The sequence below is a fragment of the Nelusetta ayraudi genome, unplaced genomic scaffold (assembly GCF_046127955.1).
Source record: "Nelusetta ayraudi isolate G7.1 ecotype Tasmania unplaced genomic scaffold, CSIRO-AGI_Nayr_v1 ptg000178l, whole genome shotgun sequence".
In the NCBI taxonomy this organism is placed as follows: Eukaryota; Metazoa; Chordata; class Actinopteri; order Tetraodontiformes; family Monacanthidae; genus Nelusetta; species Nelusetta ayraudi.
In genome coordinates, this window is record NW_027466227.1 from 120,713 (window position 1) to 141,804 (window position 21,092).

Here is a 21,092-nt window from a genome sequence, read left to right on the forward strand (position 1 = left end):
AGATCCCTAGATAGTAAGTTTGATAGATGGATAGAAATAGATAAGTTAGTTAAAGTTACACACACTGTATATATATATATATATATATGTATATATATATATATATATATATATATATATATATATATATATATATATATATATATATATTATTTTTCTTTTATTATTAACCTCTTTCAATGAACTCCAAAACATACATGGTCAAAATCCATATTATTTATGTTGTTGTTTTTTTTAAATGCTCATACAAAACAAGAAAAGTGGAGGCAGAGTTGTCTGAATTGGGTTCAGTGAGCATCACATCCACTTGTAGCGCATTATTTCCAGCAGCAAACTTCTGTTACGACTGCTCACGTTGGTGGAGTGACGAGCAACCAGCACGTGACCTCTACGATGAGCTTCCTCCCACGGAAGTGCCATAGGAGGACACGGATTAAATAGTATGGCTTGTCCACCAGAAGGCTGTATTATGGTGTACATAATATAAAACTTCGGCCCAGTTCTGCTTGTATTGCAATGTATTGGTTGGTGTTCCTGAAGTTTCATTTTTCGTCCCTTTTTATTTTTTACATCCATGTTTGTGATGAAATGGTATTGTGAATCGCTAGCTCGCATTGCATGCTGGGAAACAGCGTCACTCAAGGAAGTTTTCGCTTCGCTGACACGGTCCTGAAGGGAAGTGGGTTTTAGTGCACTGGAACGGGATGAATGTGTTTAATCAAGCAGTACAAACCTGATTAATTGTCTTAATACTTCACTTCGAATGGCCATATTGTTTAGGATTAGAATTAGATGACAACTTCTTCACAATATTTGCAACTATTCAATTTGACCAGCAGGTGTCAGTAGAAGACGAAATTTCATGTTGACTATTTCCTAATGGAAGTGCTCTCTTGACATTGGATTTTTCTCATAATTATTTGAAGTGTAGGCCTGTATCTGCACACAATTTGCAATTCGTCCCAGCGCCCTGAGCTGTAAATTTGGACGGTGTAAAAGGAAAATGGCCAGCTGCAGCAGAAAAGTGGACCCATATATATATATATATATATATATATATATATATATATATATATATATATATATATATATATATATATATATATATATATATATATATATATATATATATACATATATATATATATATATATATTAAAATATATAGTTTGGATTACTAGATTTTGGATAGTGTTTATAGTTTGGAGTGTTTGAGACTAGATAGCGTTTAGTTTGGAGATAGTTTTGAGAGCTTAGGGAGAGAGTGAGGAGAGGAGAGGTGATAGGATGGAGCCCCCTGTCCTGTACATCAATGTCCATGTTACACAAGCATCTATGCCAGGGGTGCCCATTACGTCCATCGCGATCTACTGGTCAATTGCGAAGGGAGTTTGGGTCATCGCATGAGAGAGAGAGAGAGAGGGGGGGAGTGAGTGTGTGTGTGAGAGAGAGAGAGAGAGAGAGAGAGAGAGAGAGAGAGAGAGGGAGAGAGGGAGTGAGTGAGAGAGAGAGAGACAGAGAGAGAGAGAGAGAGAGAGAGAGAAATTCTGTGTTACGTCCCGTCTCGGGGGACCGAGACGCAACATGTGGGACACCTTCCCCCACTCCCAAGCCTCATTAATTTCTCACGGCAGTTGGCGGTTTTCAACAAAAACATTTATTGATCAGTAAATTGCGAAGGGAGTTTGGGTGATCGCATTAGAGAGAGAGAGAGAGAGAGAGAGAGAGAGAGAGAGAGAGAGAGAGAGAGAGAGAGAGAGAGAGAGAGAGAGAGATCCGCGTCAATTACAGCAGGTAGAATCGTTCAGGCAGGATTAGAAAACACGGTGGATCTGGTTGATTTTGGTCATAATGTACGATGTGCTGGATTCTGTTCTTATATGTGCTGTGCTTTACATTCATTCATTCATTCATTTTCCATACCCGCTTAGTCCCGAACTCAGGGTCACGGGGGTCTGCTGGAGCCTCTCCCAGCTGTCTTAGGGCGAAGGAAGGGGACACCCTGGACAAGGGTGTCCAGGGTAAATGTGACGTATCGGCTTCGGCACTATTCAGATCAAATAAAGACCAGACAGGGACAGGAAAAAGAGTTTCGCTGTTGTTTTACACGCAAAACTACCGGGGTTGTCGCGTGAGCTTGCAATCCTGGCGTAAACTGATGGAGACGCCTCGCTCGGAAAATGCGCTTCAAAGTGCGCACGCACTGCAGACGCGCCGAAGATCCTGGGAGATGCTGCTGGCAAAACGTCTGCATCACACACACACACACACACACACACACACACACACACACACACACACACACACACACACACACACACACACACACACATACACACCAATTATCCCTAACCTATGCGCTGGAAAACACAAAACTATACAGCAAAACATCTTAACGTAAACACACTTTTATTGATAAAATCAAACATAGGCAGATATAACCTAAACAATTTTAAACCATGAATTTTCTGTGCAATGATGAGCATAAATGCACATGGGAACATGTTGACCCATTTAATCCTTTCTTTCTTTATCATTGGACTACAAATATATTTCTGAATGACTTTTCCTGTTTTATAGTAGGTGGATCTTTTTGACTTGCTCATTTTAAAAGTAGCTTGCATGTTGAAAAAGTGTGAGCACGCCTGATCTATGCCCTTTTCCAAGTCCCACAATCACTTTCACTATCATCTGCCTGATTACACCCATGCCATTTTCAGAAAAAAATTGCACAAACAGAATACATTCAAAAAATGTATCATACACATAGTTATAAAGTCAAGTTATTTATTTATTGTCATTGTTGAACAAAGTTAACAACAAAATTTGTTTGGAGCATCCCCATAACCACTGGCATCAGTACCGATAAAAATAATCATAAATAAGTGAGAAAAAAAAACAAATATATATATATAATTTATGTACAGAAATTATTTGGTCATTCAATTTTTGCAATTCATAGTCATTCCCAACAGACATAACAGACACAAAAATTCAATGCATCACAAGTGGTTCAGACACAGCTTGCCTGTGATTGTACATTTGGCCAGTAGGTGGTTTCGTGTGCACATGAAACTTCGAGAAATGAACCGTTTCTCGAACCAGTTGGCTCAAGTGGTTCAATGCCTCATGAGGCTTCACCTCACCATCACTACAGTCACTGCATCCTGAATCAGTCACACTCAAAGTCGCACACCACCTCTGCTTTGTTCTGGACTGTGGAATGGGCAATATTAATTTAATCTAATTACATTCTGTTTTATTACTTTATGTCTATTTTAATGCTCTTTATTGGTGCTGAATGGAAGTGTGGTTGTTGTTTTATGAGCTAATGGATAGACAAGTGGCCTATAACATAAGACGCTTAAATGAAGTGAATAGGATATGTCCACAATGTCAAGAAAGGAAGCAGGGTGTCTTTAAAATCGATAACATTTGAATAAGTATTAAAAGTTGAGTTGATGTTATACTTGTATTGACATTATGAGTAATTTATACAACTTTTCCCAGGAACTTTTCCCAATGATGAGGTTGAGGGCCCATCATCTGCAATTCAGCATTCTGCAGGTAGTCAACACCAAAACAAGCGTATTCAGCTGTCATCATCCTGTTTGTAAATAATACATATAAACTGTGTACTTGTAATATAAGTCAAACTTTGGTAACTTGAATATAATTTTCACAAAGGGATTTTTCATGTGTATGCACTTTGTACCTGTTATGAATTTAAAAAAAAAAATTCATAACTAAACTCAGTTGTTGGTTTCCATCTCTATAAGTTAACAAAGATACATAGATACCTATGAAACACTTGTTTATCTTGCTGAAACTAATACTAGGTTACTAGTACTAGATACACCAGTATACTCTCCCGGAGCACAGATCAACCCACTCAAACAAACAAAAAGCATTTTACTCAGTCAGATAAGATTACTAAATGCTGGATGATACACTGTTTTGTGCATTATTTGGGTAAATAAAATAGTTCTATTATTCATACCTCCGCCTACCATTTATTATTACCTAAGGCATAGGGCATTTAAAAAAACTAAACAAATGTCATTCCGGTGTGCCACCCGTCTGTGCCCCGAGCTTGCCCCCCCAAGAAAAAAATTCTAGGACCGCCCCTGTTTCCAACACTGTGGATGCTCGGTTGTTTATTGCAGCAGACAGATAAACAATTAAACGGCTAAAGCCATCTATTCCACCGTGAATGACAAATCTCCAGCTTTTGGTAAAAAAGGGAGAGAAGATGGAAAGAGAAACCTAAAATATATAAGGCATCAGATAGCTAATTGAAAAAGGTTCATGCACAGCTTATTTGACACAAAAAAGGTATGGTACAAAGGTGAAAAGATTTGGAGTGGGTAGAAAATCTCAATGTTTCATTTGTTCAAGTATTTAAAAACAATTTTGAAAAATACCGTATTCATTTGTGGTTTCCATCTATGTGCCACATTGCATTTGGTGCAGGAACAGAATACTGCCTCCGTCTTAGTGTGCGATTGGCCAAGGCTCGCACTTCAGTCCCAATTGGGTCCACTCTTCTTAAGGAATCACGTACTCTTTGAACTACAACAACAGCAAAAAAAAAAGAAAGACAAACTACATAAAATATTAAAGGCACAAATCCGTGTTAACACAGATAATGCTGACAAAAGGTATGATTTCATTTATTAAATACCCCCCCTTTCTTTTTTAAATATACCGCCATTCTTTTTTTAATCATCCATGTAAGCACTTTTAGCTACATTTTGTACGGAAAGCGTTATACAAATAAAGCTAATTATATTTGTTTGTTTCGGTTAAACTGATGCACAATACAGATTACTGAATACATTCATGTGGGGATCAACTTCATATCAAACTTACTTTGCACTCGTAATCCCCTGGCATGAAGGAATGCTCTCATCATTCTGTACCCTGTGTTTGGGTGACTGAGTTGGATTTCTGCAATGACGGCATATTATTATTATTAGTGTTCTGTTAAGGTGAAACAACAAAGAAGCCTTTAAGTCTAAATTGTTTAATAAATAGGTTAAGAGCAGTTGGTGTAAGTATGAAAGTCATTTCATTTATTTGTTGCATTAAGAGAAGCATTTATAGAGCGTCGTTGCCACCTACTGGCATCTTTCGGTAGTATTTCTGTTGTAATTTTGAAGCGAACTTTATACCGGAAGTAAGACACGGGAAACACACTGACAGCGTTTTCTAATGAGCACCCGTTCCTGTAAACCAGTGTTTGTGTGTCGCGAGATATTGTCAGGTGTGCCGTGGGAAATTATCCCCTTTGTGTGCCTGTGCAGTCTAGCGCCTGGCAGAGTAATCATGTAGTACTCTTCCATACCAGTAGGTGGCAGCAACAGGTAGCTAATTGCCTTGCGCTTGGAGACAAGCGAATTAGTGACGCATGGATGCAGCGACAGGTGTGTGGATTGTGGATAGCGGGACGACGGTTGAAAGTGATGGATACGTTTTTGAAGAGGAAAAATGCTGACTCTGAACTGGACCCTGGACAAAATCCGGACCCAGATGAAGGCCCTAGTATGAGTGGAGGCAAAGACGGTGACGTCGAGCAAAGTTTCTGGCGTGAGGCAATACAATGAAAGCTATCTTTCATTTGGATTTACTTTTACCGGAGATGCAACGGCACCGACTCCGTTGTGCTTGGTATGTGGTGAAAAGCTCTCCAACAGTGCTATGGTCCCAAGTAAGCTTAAACGCCATCTCCAAACGAAACAGCCCTCAGTTCAAAAGAAAAATGTGGAGTATTTTGTTCGCCTGCGTGAACACACGGAGAAACAGGCAACTTTCATGAGAAAAACCGCAGAAGTAAACGAGAGAGCCCTTAAAGCTAGCTACCACGTCGCTGAACTAGGGTTTCCACCTACCAGAGTTACAAATCCGGGACCTCTGGGGGGGTGGGGGTGTGTCTCAAGTCTGTCGACTGGGGGGGGGGGGGGGGGGGGGGAGGAGGGGGTCACCGAAATATACGGGACACAAAGTGAAGTGCGTCCTGTATCAGTTCATTACGGGACAGGTTTTTTAGTTGCCAAGTACGGGACAATCGCGTATTTTACGGGAGTAGACCACAGGCAGAAATCAAATGAGGTTTTGTCATTTTCCCTTAAAAACGGGACAAATTGTGTCCCGGGAGAGATTTTATTTTTCCCGGGACAGGTGGTGAAAAAAGAGAACAATTCTGGGAAAAACGGGACGGGTGGCAACACTAAGCTGAACTTGTGGCTAAATCAAAAAAGTCCCACACTGTGGCAGAGCAATTAATACTTCCCGCCTGCAAAGCCATTGTAAATGAGACGCTCGGACCCGAAGCGGCTAAAGAAATAGCCAAAGTCCCTCTCTCAGATAACACAATCTCCAGACGTATTAATGAGATGTCTGCAGACATCGAAAGTGTGGTTTTGGACAAGATCCCTATCAGTAAGAAATTTGCCTTGCAACTTGATGAGTCTACTGATATAAGTGTTGTTGCAGATTCTGAAGTCGACATTTCACTTTGATTTTCAGAGTGATGACACCCTGGAAAAACTCTCCATCATTATAAACTCTCCATCATTTATGCTCTATTCAGGTTGGAGTATTGCAGGTTGTCAAAGCTCAGCTGTGATTGGCTGCTCTCAGCTCTGAAGTCCAACCCCTCCCACCTCAGACACCTGGACCTGGATGGGAACCAGCTGCAGGATTCAAGAGTGAAGCCACTAATGGATCTTGTCCACAGCAGAGACTATCAACTGGAGAGTGTGAGGTCAGTACTGGTTTGGAACCATTGGATGATGGTTCCAGCACCAAAGCCAGTTGATCCCACAGCAGAGGTCCAGTGTTCCCAGTCACAGTGTGAGAGGAGGATGGTGTCGTCCAGCTGCTCCTCATTCATCCAACATCTGCTGCCAAACTGCTTCTTCTGTCAGTTCACCACCCAATTATTGATCAGTTCATCTTCATTAGGCCTCAGTATCAGTCCAACACTCCATGGTCACATGACCTTCATATGTTCCACACTTGACATGTGACTGAGAGTCTGCTTCTTCTCACCAGTCACTCCACCATCTCCATCAACAGTCAGCGTCTCTGTGATGATGCGTTCAAGGACCCTGAGTCCTGACTCCTGCTGTCTCTTCTTCTCTCTACAGGTGGAGGTGAGGGAGGATGAGGAGGAGAGTGAAGAGGAGCGCTCCATCTAGTGGTGGCTGACAGAACTACAACAAGTGGAGCCAAACAGCAAGCTGTGTGTCACGACTAGTGATGGTGAGGTGAAGCCTCATGAGGCATTGAACCACTTGAGCCAACTGGTTCGAGAAACGGTTCATTTCTCGAAGCTTCATGTGCACACGAAACCACCTACTGGCCAAATGTACAATCACAGGCAAGCTGTGTCTGAACCACGTGTGATGCATTGAATTTTTGGTGTCTGTTATGTCTGTTGGGAATGACTATGAATTGCAAGAAATGAATGACCAAATCATTTCTGTACATAAATTATATATATATATTTGTTTTTTTTTCTCACTTATTTATGATTATTTGTTAGTTGTTAACTTTGTTCAACAATGACAATAAATAAATAACTTGACTTGATAACTATGTGTATGATACATTTTTTGAATGTATTCTGTTTGTGCAATTTTTTTCTGAAAATGGCATGGGTGTAATCAGGCAGATGACAGTGAAAGTGATTGTGGGACTTGGAAAAGGGCATAGATCAGGGGTGTTCACACTTTTTCAACATGCAAGCTACTTTTAAAATGAGCAAGTCAAAAAGATCCACCTACTATAAAACAGGAAAAGTCCTTCAGAAATATATTTGTAGTCCAATGACAAAGAAAGAAAGGATTAAATGGGTCAACATGTTCCCATGTGCATTTATGCTCATCATTGCACAGAAAACTCATGGTTTAAAATTGTTTAGGTTATATCTGCCTATGTTTGATTTTATCAATAAAAGTGTGTTTACGTTAAGATGTTTTGCTGTATAGTTTTGTGTTTTCCAGCGCATAGGTTAGGGATAATTGGTGTGTGTGTGTGTGTGTGTGTGTGTGTGTGTGTGTGTGTGTGTGTGTGTGATGCAGACGTTTTGCCAGCAGCATCTCCCAGGATCTCCGGCGCGTCTGCAGTGCGTGCGCACTTTGAAGCGCATTTTCCGAGCGAGGCGTCTCCATCAGTTTACGCCAGGATTGCAAACTCACGCGACAACCCCGGTAGTTTTGCGTGTAAAACAACAGCGAAACTCTTTTTCCTGTCCCTGTCTGGTCTTTATTTGATCTGAATAGTGCCGAAGCCGATACGTCACATTTACGTTTCACTGTAAAGCACAGCACATATAAGAACAAAATCCAGCACATCGTACATTATGACCAAAATCAACCAGATCCACCGTGTTTTCTAATCCTGCCTGAACGATTCTACCTGCTGTAATTGACGCGGATCTCTCTCTCTCTCTCTCTCTCTCTCTCTCTCACACACTCACTCCCTCTCTCCCTCTCTCTCTCTCATGCGATCGACCCAAACTCCCTTTGCAATTGACCAGTAGATCGCGATGGACGTAATGGGCACCCCTGGCATAGATGCTTGTGTAACATGGACATTGATGTACAGGACAGGGGGCTCCATCCTATCACCTCTCCTCTCCTCACTCTCTCCCTAAGCTCTCAAAACTATCTCCAAACTAAACGCTATCTAGTCTCAAACACTCCAAACTATAAACACTATCCAAAATCTAGTAATCCAAACTCTCTCCAAATCTCAGTTGACTGCAACTCTCCTACAATAACCCCCATTTTGAATGGAGCCTGAGGGGTCTATATAAACCGTTAAAATATGAATTGCAGATATACATATATATTTATATATATATATATACACACACACACACACATATATGTATATATATATATATATGTATATATATATATATATATATGGGTCCACTTTTCTGCTGCAGCTGGCCATTTTCCTTTTACACCGTCCAAATTTACAGCTCAGGGCGCTGGGACGAATTGCAAATTGTGTGCAGATACAGGCCTACACTTCAAATAATTATGAGAAAAATCCAACGTAAAGAGAGCACTTCCATTAGGAAATAGTCAACATGAAATTTCGTCTTCTACTGACACCTGCTGGTCAAATTGAATAGTTGCAAATATTGTGAAGAAGTTGTCATCTAATTCTCATCCTAAACAATATGGCCATTCGAAGTGAAGTATTAAGACAATTAATCAGGTTTGTACTGCTTGATTGAACACATCATCCCGTTCCAGTGCACTAAAACCCACTCCCTTCAGGACCGTGTCAGCGAAGCGAAAACTTCCTTGAGTGACGCTGTTTCCCAGCATGCAATGCGAGCTAGCGATTCACAATACTATTTCATCACAAACATGGATGTAAAAAATAAAAAGGGACGAAAAATGAAACTTCAGGAACACCAACCAATACAATGCAATACAAGCAGAACTGGGCCGAAGTTTCATATTATGTACACCATAATACAGCCTTCTAGTGGACAAGCCATACTATTTAATCCGTGTCCTCCTATGGCACTTCCGTGGGTGGAAGCTCGTCGTAGAGGTCACGTGCTGGTTGCGTGTCACTCCACCGATCACCTCGGGGAAGGTCGTTGATTCAGGTGAGTATATGGAAAATATGGGTCAATGTGGTCAGTCGTAACAAGAGAAGCTTGCTGGCAAAAATAATGCACTACAAGTGGATGTGACACTTTTTTTTTGTTTTGTATGAGCATTTAAAAAAAACAACAACATAATAATAATATGGATTTTGACCATGTATGTTTTGGAGTTCATTGAAAGAGGTTAATGTATATATATATGTATATATGTATATATATATATATATATATATATATACATATATATATATGTGCGTGTGTGTAACTTTAACTAACTTATCTATTTCTATCCATCTATCAAACTTACTATCTAGGGATCTATCTACTACTAACTCTCAAAAAACTAACGGACAACCAAGAGCAACAAAACCAACCTACTGCAATTCGTATATTTTAGTGTGTGTGTGTGTGGGGGGGGGGGGCGGGGAGGGTTAAAATGAGCACAGTGATGGTTCCGCAGCATAAAGTGTATCTTCAGTCGTCGATTGTATGTGTGGGAGTCCCTCAGGTTCAGCCCAGCTGATTTAGTGTTCGGTGAGAGGACCCTCGCGTCTGTTAAGGGGTAAGTGGCTTTCCGATGTTAAGCGAGTAGAGAATAATGTGTTAGATTACGTAATTTATTTCCGTGAATGCTTGCATCGTGCTTGTGAAACTGCTCACCAAACTCTTGTCGCCAGCCAGTCTAAAATGAAGCGGCAGTTTGACAAGAAAGCTGTGGCTCAAGTTTTTGAGACAGGCGACCGAGTGTTGGTATTGTTGCCGTTACCCGGTTCCGGTTTGCAGGCTGGTTTTTCTGTTCCGTATGTCGTGGAGCGCAAACTTTCCGATACAGATTATGTAGTGCACACTCCTGATAGAAAACGATCATCCCGCGTCTGCCACGTCAAAATGTTGAAAAGTTACGCCCGGTTCACACAGGACGCGGAAGCGCCGCGAAGTGAAGCGCAGCGAAGTGAAACGCTGCGAATCGCCGAGCGCTTCCATTCAGCGCCCATGTTAATCAATCAGTGCGTTTACATGCAGAGCTTAATCGGACTAAGCAATCATTCGGTTTTCTCGTCCAATCGGAGTTCTCACCTTGGTCCCCGTATACATGCAGCTGAGAAATTCAAATTATTGACGGGTCCTCCTCCCAACACTAGGGGGTGGAGTGAGTCTTTTCAGCCGGTCAGCTGCTTTCGGTTGACATATTAAATCTATTATGATATGGAACGATAGTTCATAATGTACGTGTTACTTGCTTTGCAGATAAGGTGTACCCTATTTCTTGTGCTCCTGGTTATTTTAAAAGGCAGACAAGAACGTTGTTTGCTGTTGGAGGGCTACAACAACACTTCGATGCTACGCTTTGTGCCGTCGCTACGGACCCCAAACTCTCGTTCTTGTTGGATTCGGGTTCGGAGCAGACTGGTGGGAGAGTTTGTGTACAGGTTTTGCAAAGGAACGGTGTCTTCAGTTATACACACGCTCATTAAAGTGCCGACCGTGGAGGAAGCTGGTGCCGCTGCACGCCGTTTCCAGCAGAATAACAGCGAAATTACCCAAATAAAAACAAATCAGGAAAACATCTCTTTGCTGTGCTTTTATTTACAAAGTTAAAATTCTTCTAACTTACAAAAAATGTGAACGAAAAGGTAGAAATATAAATACGAAGGAATACGTATTTGTTCAGGGCTGCGCAAAGCCGGAGCCCTGCATTTGCTGCGCTACCCTTTTTAAAAAGGTCTCCGTTGCGCGTTATTTTAATATGTCCATCTCTTTTAGAAGAGAAAGCATCGCCCCGGTCTCATCCTCTCTCCAAATGTCAACATTCTTATTCGCGTTTGCCAGGTTGTTTCGCGCCGTCTGTTTTGTTAGACGACGTAGTTGCGGTCATGAGTCGCGAGAGCGAGGCGTGGCACATGCGCACTCGCATTGTCCAGTTAATAGTCCGATTAAGGCGTATACATGGCAGAGAAATTCGAATTCCAATCGCATTATCTGGGTGTCTCAATCGGAGTTCTCCGATTCCAATCGGAGTTCTCAAACTCCAATCATAATCGGAGTCAGGTGTTTACACGCACGTGAGTTCTCCGATCATAATCGGACTAAGGCAATAATTCGATTTTCTCTAGTGCCATGTAAACGCACTGAATGTAGTGGTTCAGACCAGACGCGAACAGGCGCGCGACTCGTGCCATTCATTTCAATGGAAGCGGAAGCGCCGCGCCAACGAATTTCGCGAGCGAGGCTCCAAATGGTTCACACCAGACGCGAAAAGCTCCGCGACGGTCGACAAGCGCTTCTGCTCAGCTGCACTCTTTTTTTCACTCCCACTTTTTCACTTCTTTTTTTTTTCTTTAAAAAAAAAAAAATAAAATAAATCATTTTCGTCATCGCCCCCCCTCGCCCCGTAGCCAGCCCGCTCCATAGCTCACTTTTGTGTGTGTGTGTGTAAATAAATAGAAACACGCACTCAGGTGTCCATCTCAAGACAATACCTCTTTCTTAATGATCATTGACCGGCATCTCTAGGATCAAACAGACGTATTTTGATCAAGTCTTCCTCTGTGTGTGTGTGTGTGTGTGTGTTTAATCTCTCTCGCACTCTGATACAATGTACTGACAAATATAACATACAAATATGATATATGATCGAATTTGTCATTGGGTTTTTATTTTGAAATTAGTTTATTTTGAAAATTCACCGGATTTTCTCGTTTTTATTGAGCGAATAGAGCAGACGCCGAAACAACAAATGCATATGCCGCGAGCCGCGCAACCACCACATTGGTTGTGGGCGCCGAATGGAAGCGCTCGGCGGCGCTTCGCTTCCACGTCCAGTGAACTGACGTTAAATGCATGGCGCGATCCGCGAGGGGAGCCGCGCGCCTGTTCGCGTCTGGTGTGAACTACTACATTGCTTAACATGGGCGCCGAATGGAAGCGCTCGGCACTTTGCGGCGCTTTGTGGCGCTTCCGCGTCCAGTGTGAACCGGGCGTTACGTCGCTAGGAAAAATGTGTCGCCTGAGCCTCCGCCCCCTCCGTGCCCATTGGCGGAGGGAGGGCTCATGAAAAAAAAAAAAAAAATCGGTGTTCATTCGGCGCGCCTGGGAAACTCTGAAATTATGAATAACTTAAGCTTGTTTTTGTCCCATTTGCCTGCATCAGCCCATCATGATATTGTTAAATTAATTGAGAGCCACCCACTATTGTTTTCTGACCACCCCCGCCGTACGTCAGTTTTGCACCATGACATAGAAGTAGAGGGACATGCCACAACTAAGCAGCACGCACACAGAGTCAATTCTGGGAAGTTAAGAAAGAAGCTTTGGCTCTCCTTCTGACAGTGCCCATCTTGATGTTAATTTGGGGTCAGGTTTTTACAGACTATAATGCCCTCGTGGTCCTGGATAGGATGCGCAATCAAACCAGCCGTAGATGCGGTGGTCTCTGCTCCTGCAAGACTTCAATCTCCAGATTTGCCACAGGAAGGGGGGTTGATAATGTGTTGGCAGATGCGTTATCACGTGTACATGTGGACTAGCTGCGGAATTCTTATTTCAGGGGAACTGAGGTTTTTCTTGTTTAGTTTTGTTTGTAGGTATGTTAATAGGGTTTAGTTCTTAAGAGAGGGGGTGTTATGACCCACAGGTGGGTCTAGGTGCCTCTATCTAAATAACTATTACCAATTTTAAACGTTTAGTTTTTTACTATTACACAAATGTAAAGTCAAACAACATACGCTTACAGAAACTCACACAACAAAATATAAATTAAAATGTGTAAAACAAAAAGAAAAAAAAATCAGCATTCAGATAACAGTTTTGTCCTTTAGTGAAGATTGACAATGAGAAAAACCAAGAGCCTCATCTTTGTGCGGCTGATCCTGTTTCTTCTCTCTGTAAATATCTGCCCTGTTTTGGAGAAGATTCTCTCTGAGGGGACTGATGTTGCTACAATGCACAGTCTCCATGCCATCACATGTGTAAGGCGTCGGTAAATTGAAGCCTGCAGTTTGCAGTTGCAGCTGTTGCACGACAAAACGGGTCAACCAACCCGACAAACGAGCCGGGTGATAATCGGCTCCGATCGGCTTGCGATGGAATTGGGACACCCAGGACAACACCACCTTTTTTTTTACCTGCCGCACGGAATGACGTTGAGCGTAACGTACGTTAAATCATAATATCGCGCCAGTCAAGGTCATATCGCGGGCCTGTCCCGCTCACCAGATATCCAAGAAGGTTGGTGAGGGCTGAGCGGGCAAAACCTTTGGTGACTAAGTACCGAAGGGGTGAATTTTTTCTCGACCTTTTTGCGCCTGAGTAAAAAAAGGGGGCACAGGGACGCCTGTGCAGCTACAAGTAATAAGTCTAGACAGGGATGGGGAAGAACCAGAGCAAAGTGGCTGCTGCAGTTCCCCAGGGGGGACAAATTGTGGACGACATGCGGAAAAAATACAGTCCAGATTGTCTTGATATGTCGGATGTTTGGGTTGAAAAGTATGGTTTCCCAGAGGGAGGATCACTGAGTATGGAGGAATTGAGAAACCTCCGGGATAAACTGAATATAGCCGAGGGAAAGGTTACAAAAAAGAAAAACCCAAACAGGTGGGAGATTCAAATCATCAAAGATCATGAAAGGTGTTTTTCATTCTGGAAACCTGAAGCAGAGGTCAGGGACAGGAAACAAGTAAAGAAACGTGTGAACAGCGCTGGGCGCAGGAGCACAGGGGTGACAGAGATAACGGCAGAGGGTGCACACACTCACACACACTCCCCAGAGGAGGGAGAAAAGGAGCCACTCACACACGAGCATTCAAATGCACCAAATCGTCTGTATCCTTCTCTTACAGGCCCGAGGGGCCCTCTCCTGGACATGCCTGTCTTCCCTCCTCCCGCCTGCCCTCATCCAACGCTACCACCGTACAACCCTGTGTTAGTCTCTCAAGTGGCTTGTGAGACCTATATGGAGCGAACCGTAGTAGCGGACGTTAATATGTGTGTTGTCTGTTGTGCTTCCACAGAAAACCAAAATAAAAGCTTCTAAAGAAACAAAGAAAAACAAAAATAAATGTGTCTTCGCAACATTACCACGCTACATTTACGTTTGACTATCTGCTTTAATATAAAACCGCAAAAAATGTGTTTTATAATTTTCTTTATATAATCTACAAACGTATTAGTACACTGTAAAAAAAAAACTTGTTGTTTTTACAGAATAATTCTGGCAGCTGTGGTTGCCAGAATAATATTGTAAAAAATACAGCAGAGTGTAAACCACGTTACAAAACAAACTGTAAATTTATCAATTTAAAACTGTTGCCAATTACAAAATAATATTTTTAAAATACATCCTGATTTTGTAAATTGAACATCCCTTTTCAGCCAAATTGGAATGACCATGCTGTTATTAAAGCCATCTTCTTCTGTAAAATTTACATGTGCTTATTGGTTATTTCACATACAATCCCATTCAAATGCACAACAAAACTTCAGATGCAAGGCATTGTTAAACTGTAAAAGCCTCATAATAAGATTGTAATTTCACCAATTTTTCTTGCTTATTTTCATAAAAGGTTGTGTTGCATGTAATATATTTTGTATTATTAAAAGCAATGTTTTGTTGCAAAATAAACATCTACATCCATAACTGAATTTGGACCCAAACACGAACTCTGAAGGACCTCAAACAAAGGTTTTTACTTGTAATGTTTACTGCTACTTAAAAATTTAAGCCACCTAAAGAAATGTTTTTGACCATTTCTACATTTTATTGTGACAACTGCACTTTCTTTATTTTTTTCACAAGAAATGTGAAAAGAACTATACCCTCAAGTAATTAGACCAAAAAAAAAACTGCAATACCAACTCATAATTTCAAGATTTTATTACTTCAAAGAGCAAAACATTTTCACTTTGACAATTTCCTTGCCTTAATTTTAAACTAAGGAACAAAGCATTTCTCTTCCTTTTCCTCTTGAGAAAATAATAATAATTTCAAATAATTCTATAAACATAAAAAACAAAGTGCAACAAGATTTTCAAAATACTAACAGGTCTAAATCAGATTTCCATCTATAACATATACAATGAAAGCTTACAGAACTAAGCAATAGTTAGAAACCTTAACTGCATCAAGGTGTGGACTCTGGGGTTCCACTGTAAAGAGGATCTGCTGTTCTACTCCACTTCTGTGCTCTCTGTATTGATGGAAGAAAAGCATATTTGAAAAGAGAAGAAAAGCACAACGATGCCATGAATGCACTAAGACTCAGTCCTACACAAACATACACTGACTCTCAGATACACACACAGGTTCAAAAACACAGACACAGATACCCATAAGCTCACAAACACAACATTTAACACAACTTCAAACAAATTTCAATCACTGTTAAAGCTTAAAAATTAAACAACAAAAAGAAAAAAATTATTAGCGACTGGGGCATCAACGCTAACCTCAACTTTGCTAAAGCTTCAGCTTACAGATTTCTGGTTCATTTATATTTATGTACATTTTTAATGTGGTTGTATGTCTGTATGACTGACTTAGGGACCACACGTTTAACTACTACTAAGACTTACTTGAGAACATATTCAGATGTCCCGCCACTCATGATCTGAAAGATCTTGGATCAATGTGAGGACTCTGGGGTTCACGTGTAGACGGGAGGTGCCGGTCTTTTCTACTTTCGTGCCCTTCTCAGGATTTATGGAAAAAAAAGCATCGTGGAAAACAGCAGAAAACAGAGACATGGATTAATGATAAAGTAACTTCCAGAACGACAATAGAAACTACTGTACATTAAACAACTTTTTTTCTTTTCTTTTCTTTTTTTTCTCAGAGAAAATATTACCTCTGCAGGAACTCCAGGGTAGATGCCAGCCTGGCTGGATAATGGATGTTGAAGTTGTAGTAGCTTCCGAACATCATAACCAATGATGACATAAAGGAGGGGATGTTCTCCTGAACAATCGTTCTGTCAATACAGAGCATGAATCGTGTGGCAGTAAAGCAGGACTGCCCTAAAAAATAAAGGAAAAAAATGAGAAAGAAATCACACAAAACATTAGGTGAAACAAATGATTGTGCTCCTGAAACATTTTCGGGCACAGACAGACTTACAGACACACATAGACAAACAAGTATATTTTTTCTCTCAAACACACTCGCCCTTTCAAAACAGACCCTCACATTCAACACACATTCTCACAATTTATACTGTTCACAACAACAAAATCAAGTAGAAATCATCTAGACATAAAAAGAAACACACTGATCAAAAGTTAACTTACCACAGACAATGATAGTAGGAGTTAAGGGGAGCTTGTCTGTCTGGACTTCCCTTGCCAGACAGGTGTCCTCCACATTAGACAACATAATTTCTTCTCTTTCATCGAAATAGGCCATCAGCAGCAGGACCATTTCTTTCACATCTTCAGAGCAGCCACTCAGCTCAGCACCTCTCAACATTTTCACCTTGGTTGCAGCCAGCAAGAACTTTTTGTTTTTGCTCATAAAAACTGTACTCATGAAGTTTAGAAGCCGCTTCCCCTTCAGGTCCACATTTTTTAAGAACGTTTCTTTAAGTGCTATTCCTGTAAGTTCTTTGAAGTGCACATCCATGCCAAGTTCACTGAACCAATAGGGCCATTCCTGCAGCAGGTCTTTTATATTTTTCCCCTCGTTAACTTGTTTGCGCTGTGTGTAGAAGGTTAGCTTCATTAATTGTTTGGCCTCCTCCTGATTAGCATTAGTTTGCTGAGACATCCACCGCAGTTTTTCTTGCTTATCTTGCTGGCTCTCCAGGGTCTCTCCAAGTGGCAAGAATTTTACATTCCACTTGATGCATCCATACGTGTCCTGGGTTGCTGCTCTTTGTTGTGGAGGGACCTCATCTGTGTCACAATCCTCTGTGCAAGTCTTTCTTTTTCTTATTTTTGGTGTTGTCGGTCTCTTCACGTTCTCTATTCTATTTTGCAGTTGTTTCACAAGAGAGTGGTAACCTGGGCCTATGACATCTCCGTCTATAATATCTTGCAAAGATTTTGGATACTTTGCCACCATCTTTTTGGCAATATCAGTTGAGTTTCTCTTACTCACTGAAGAATTTCTTCGCATCATATCAGAAACAATGATGCGAACCATCTCCCTTCTTAGACGAGGGCTTGGCCGTTTTCCCCTCTCTAGAGCTTGAATTAGTTCTTCTGGGAATTTGTCCCATGGAACTTGGTATGTATCCACCCAGTCAACACCAGGGCTTTGGCAGCTGCTGGAAGATGATGAAGACAAACTTGTGGGTGAGGCAGACTCCAAGGATGGTGGAGGTGCTGGTGAGAGACAAGATGTGCTGATACTGTCATCAGTTTGGCCTGCAGAAAAGGAAAGAGACACAGAGTGAGATAGAGAAGACAAACATTATGAGAATGGTTTTGTTTTTCTATTAGCACTAACTGCAGCCAATGCTGAATACTTAACTTTCAACTTCCAAGCAGCAATGACTTTTCTGGCTTGAATGGGTCTCAAAGCCGTCAACAAGTCACTTTCCTCAAGGAACTGAAAATCATCACTTGTCTCGATACCAAGGGACTGCAAGGTCTCCTCCAAAATGTCTTTTGACGCCTCAGCTAGGTCAGGTAAGACCTCATTGATGGCACGGCGCAAAAATGTTATCTCCCAGTCGGTCATTGCTGGTACAATGAGAAAAATCACATGCATTATGAAATGTTTTTGCCTTTTTTTCCCACCAGTGCTCAAGATCAAGTTTATTTGGAGAAGATGCTGTGCTTCAGTGGAACGACTTGGTGTCCACTAACAACGTAGGATGTTAAAGGATAAAAATCTACCAAGTCACTGATTTTAAGACAAAGCAACATTGCACAATCTTTTTTCACAGAGTAGAGATGGTACTCAGAATGATAGTCAGCGTTGTGTTCAGCCATGACAAAATACACCTCTGTATCATTTTTGATTAAAATAATGAGAAGCTCTCCAAACTCCATAGTATCATCATTTTTGGACACAAGAAAATTGCCCTTCTTATATATTGTTCCTTTGTACTGTATGTCTGTGGAAACACAAGTGTTGTTTTCTGAGAAGTCAAACTCGCTCACGGCTTCTTTAATTTTCTCGCTGTAAAGATCAACGTGAAATGTACAGCTGTCTTTGACATGCAGAGGTTGACAGTTTCCTGGTCCAACTAAAACATATGCCTGAAACATCTGGTGTCTCTCAGACAAAGTAAGGCATACATTTTTGAAGTTTTTCAGATGCCTGGCACATCTCTTAAAGTAGCTGTGCTTGCTTTCGAATCGCATTGTCCACAGTCGTATTAGGGGGCCAAACTTTAAAAGAAGTGCTGGATAGTGTCGCAAATAATGATGCTTTGGTTTTAATGTACACTCTGGGAACAAACACTTCCTTGATTCCAGATATTCTTGGATTACAATTTCAAGATATGCTACTTGTGACATAGAAATTCTTTGTGCACAAATCAGATCAACTATATCTTTAAGCTGTAGAGTTAACTGCCACACCTCATCTTCAGGACTTTGCACTTTGTCACCAATTAAAACAGGCAGCAACCTCAAAAAATTCCAATTCTGTATGGCTTGGCCAGAAAGCTTAGACCCATCATTGACAGTGCATGGTTTTGTGAGTGCATCAGAACCTTTGTAGTTGAACTGGGTGATTCGCCGATTCAGAAGTGTATAAGTAAACCACTTCTTTTTCTTGATGAAATATTTCAAGTACAGTGATACATCATAGGATAAAATGCCCTCAAATATGTCATGACCTAAGCACGGTGGGAGACCAGGCTGGCAAACATGAAAAGATTTTAAAGCATTGAATACAGAATTTACCTTTATGCCTTTGTCAACCTTCCCGTCTTCAGATGTGAGATCATTTACAGCTGAGTCGTAAGCTTCAGGCGTACGCTGTGGACCACAGACATTGGGATCATTATTTTGAAAGTCACTTCGTGTGACTTCACAGTATCGACAAAAATAGTTTGAACGACTAAAGTTTTCGGTAAACCCCCCAATGCTGTGTGATCCAAGATTATCACCTGCGATGCAATACAGTGCTGCTTTCACAGTTTTAAAGTCCAAACATATTCCATTCTCTTCCAAATCTTTTAAATCCTCCAACATCTCTGAGAAAAGTTTAGCATACCCAAACTGTTTTAAGTCCTTCTCTCCACACAACAAAACAAGGGACATGTGATCAGTATTTGATCGCGCATAAGCAGGCAAATTTGCCACAGAAAGATAGACAGCTAGGACTTTATGTTTTTTCTTAGCCGAACCAAGAGGATTGGCTATTTCAAAAGCATCCTGGTACAAAATTAGCTTCAGGCAACCTGGATTTTCAATAAAGAATTTGTTTGACTTAAAGATTTGTCCATCATGTATGTCACTAAACTCCTGTGAGTCTGTGGTATATTGCTGGGTCACTGTATTCTTCCACAACTCAGATTCTAAAAGGGTGTGTAATGTTTGCTTCAGTGGAATGTAGTAAGCATACCTCTGTGTGTTGTTTTCATCAATCCCTAATGATAGTTTTTTAGGCTCAATGTACTTGAACATTTTTTTGAAGGTCTGGGTTCGTGAATAAGTTGTTCTTAGTGGCCCCCGATGGCAGGCAGAGAATAGATCTGAATCTTTAACGCAATCACAGATTTTAGCGACTGCATCATCTGTTAGACCCATGTCATCTTTTAAAAGTGAATGAAGTTTACTTCTAGTGAAATCCTGTCCTAACTCATGCACATTTTGTATCTCCTCCACAACAATCTGGATTGTTGAAGCAGGGAGAAGGAGCTGCCCTTGCAATTTTAGATAAAATAAACAAATATTCCTGAGAAAGGTCTCATTGAAATCGTGTGGGAGTTCACAGCTTCCACTGGTTGAAGGACCTACTGTGTTGAAGATCTGTGAAGCATCCTCACATACAGTGCTAGGAGACTGACACACCGTTTCCCTGTAAACATCACTTATGTTTTCCACAGAACATCCTTTATGTTTGCGTGACATGTGAGCAGTGAAAGTTGATTTATTTGTGAACACGTTTTTGCAATCAATTACGGGACATGATACAACTCTTCCCTCAACTAAATGCTCTTTCAAATGATGGATGAGTTCTTTTGCTGTATGAAACTGGCGGACACACAGCGAAATGGCGCATTTCAAATCTGAAACAACGGCTCTACTGTGCGGAGGTTCGGGCACATTGTGTACGCGGTAGAAATGAGCTTTGAAAGCGGCGTACGTGGAAAATGTCTTCTTGCAGTCGACGCCAACACACTGGAAAACGCAGCGTGGTTCATTTCTATGAACGCGGCAATGCAGAACATAGTCTCTCAAAGTTAGAAGAGTTTTGCTACAAAAACGTCATGCAAACATGTTGTGAAATATTGAAAGCACGTTTGAAGTAACTAATGGCGATGCCGCGCAAGTTAAGACT

The 21,092-nt window shown here is 41.1% G+C and overlaps 2 protein-coding genes across 2 annotated transcripts in view; both read right to left on the bottom strand.

Moving 5' to 3' along the window:
* The window catches only part of LOC142881042 (ribonuclease inhibitor-like), a gene marked incomplete at its 3' end in the record, with an annotated part of 107,598 nt that overhangs the window by 55,015 nt on the left and 31,491 nt on the right, over positions 1–21,092 (bottom strand). The gene's annotated exons all lie outside the window — the stretch shown is intronic.
* Positions 16,451–20,739, bottom strand: LOC142881039 (uncharacterized). Its single transcript, XM_076015074.1, has 5 exons — positions 19,490–20,739; positions 18,056–18,316; positions 17,938–17,998; positions 16,922–17,886; positions 16,451–16,651 (listed from the first exon to the last, which is right to left on the bottom strand). Exons 2-5 carry the CDS (start codon positions 18,312–18,314, stop codon positions 16,479–16,481), a joined length of 1,458 nt encoding a protein of 485 aa, XP_075871189.1. The 5' UTR covers positions 18,315–18,316; positions 19,490–20,739; the 3' UTR covers positions 16,451–16,478.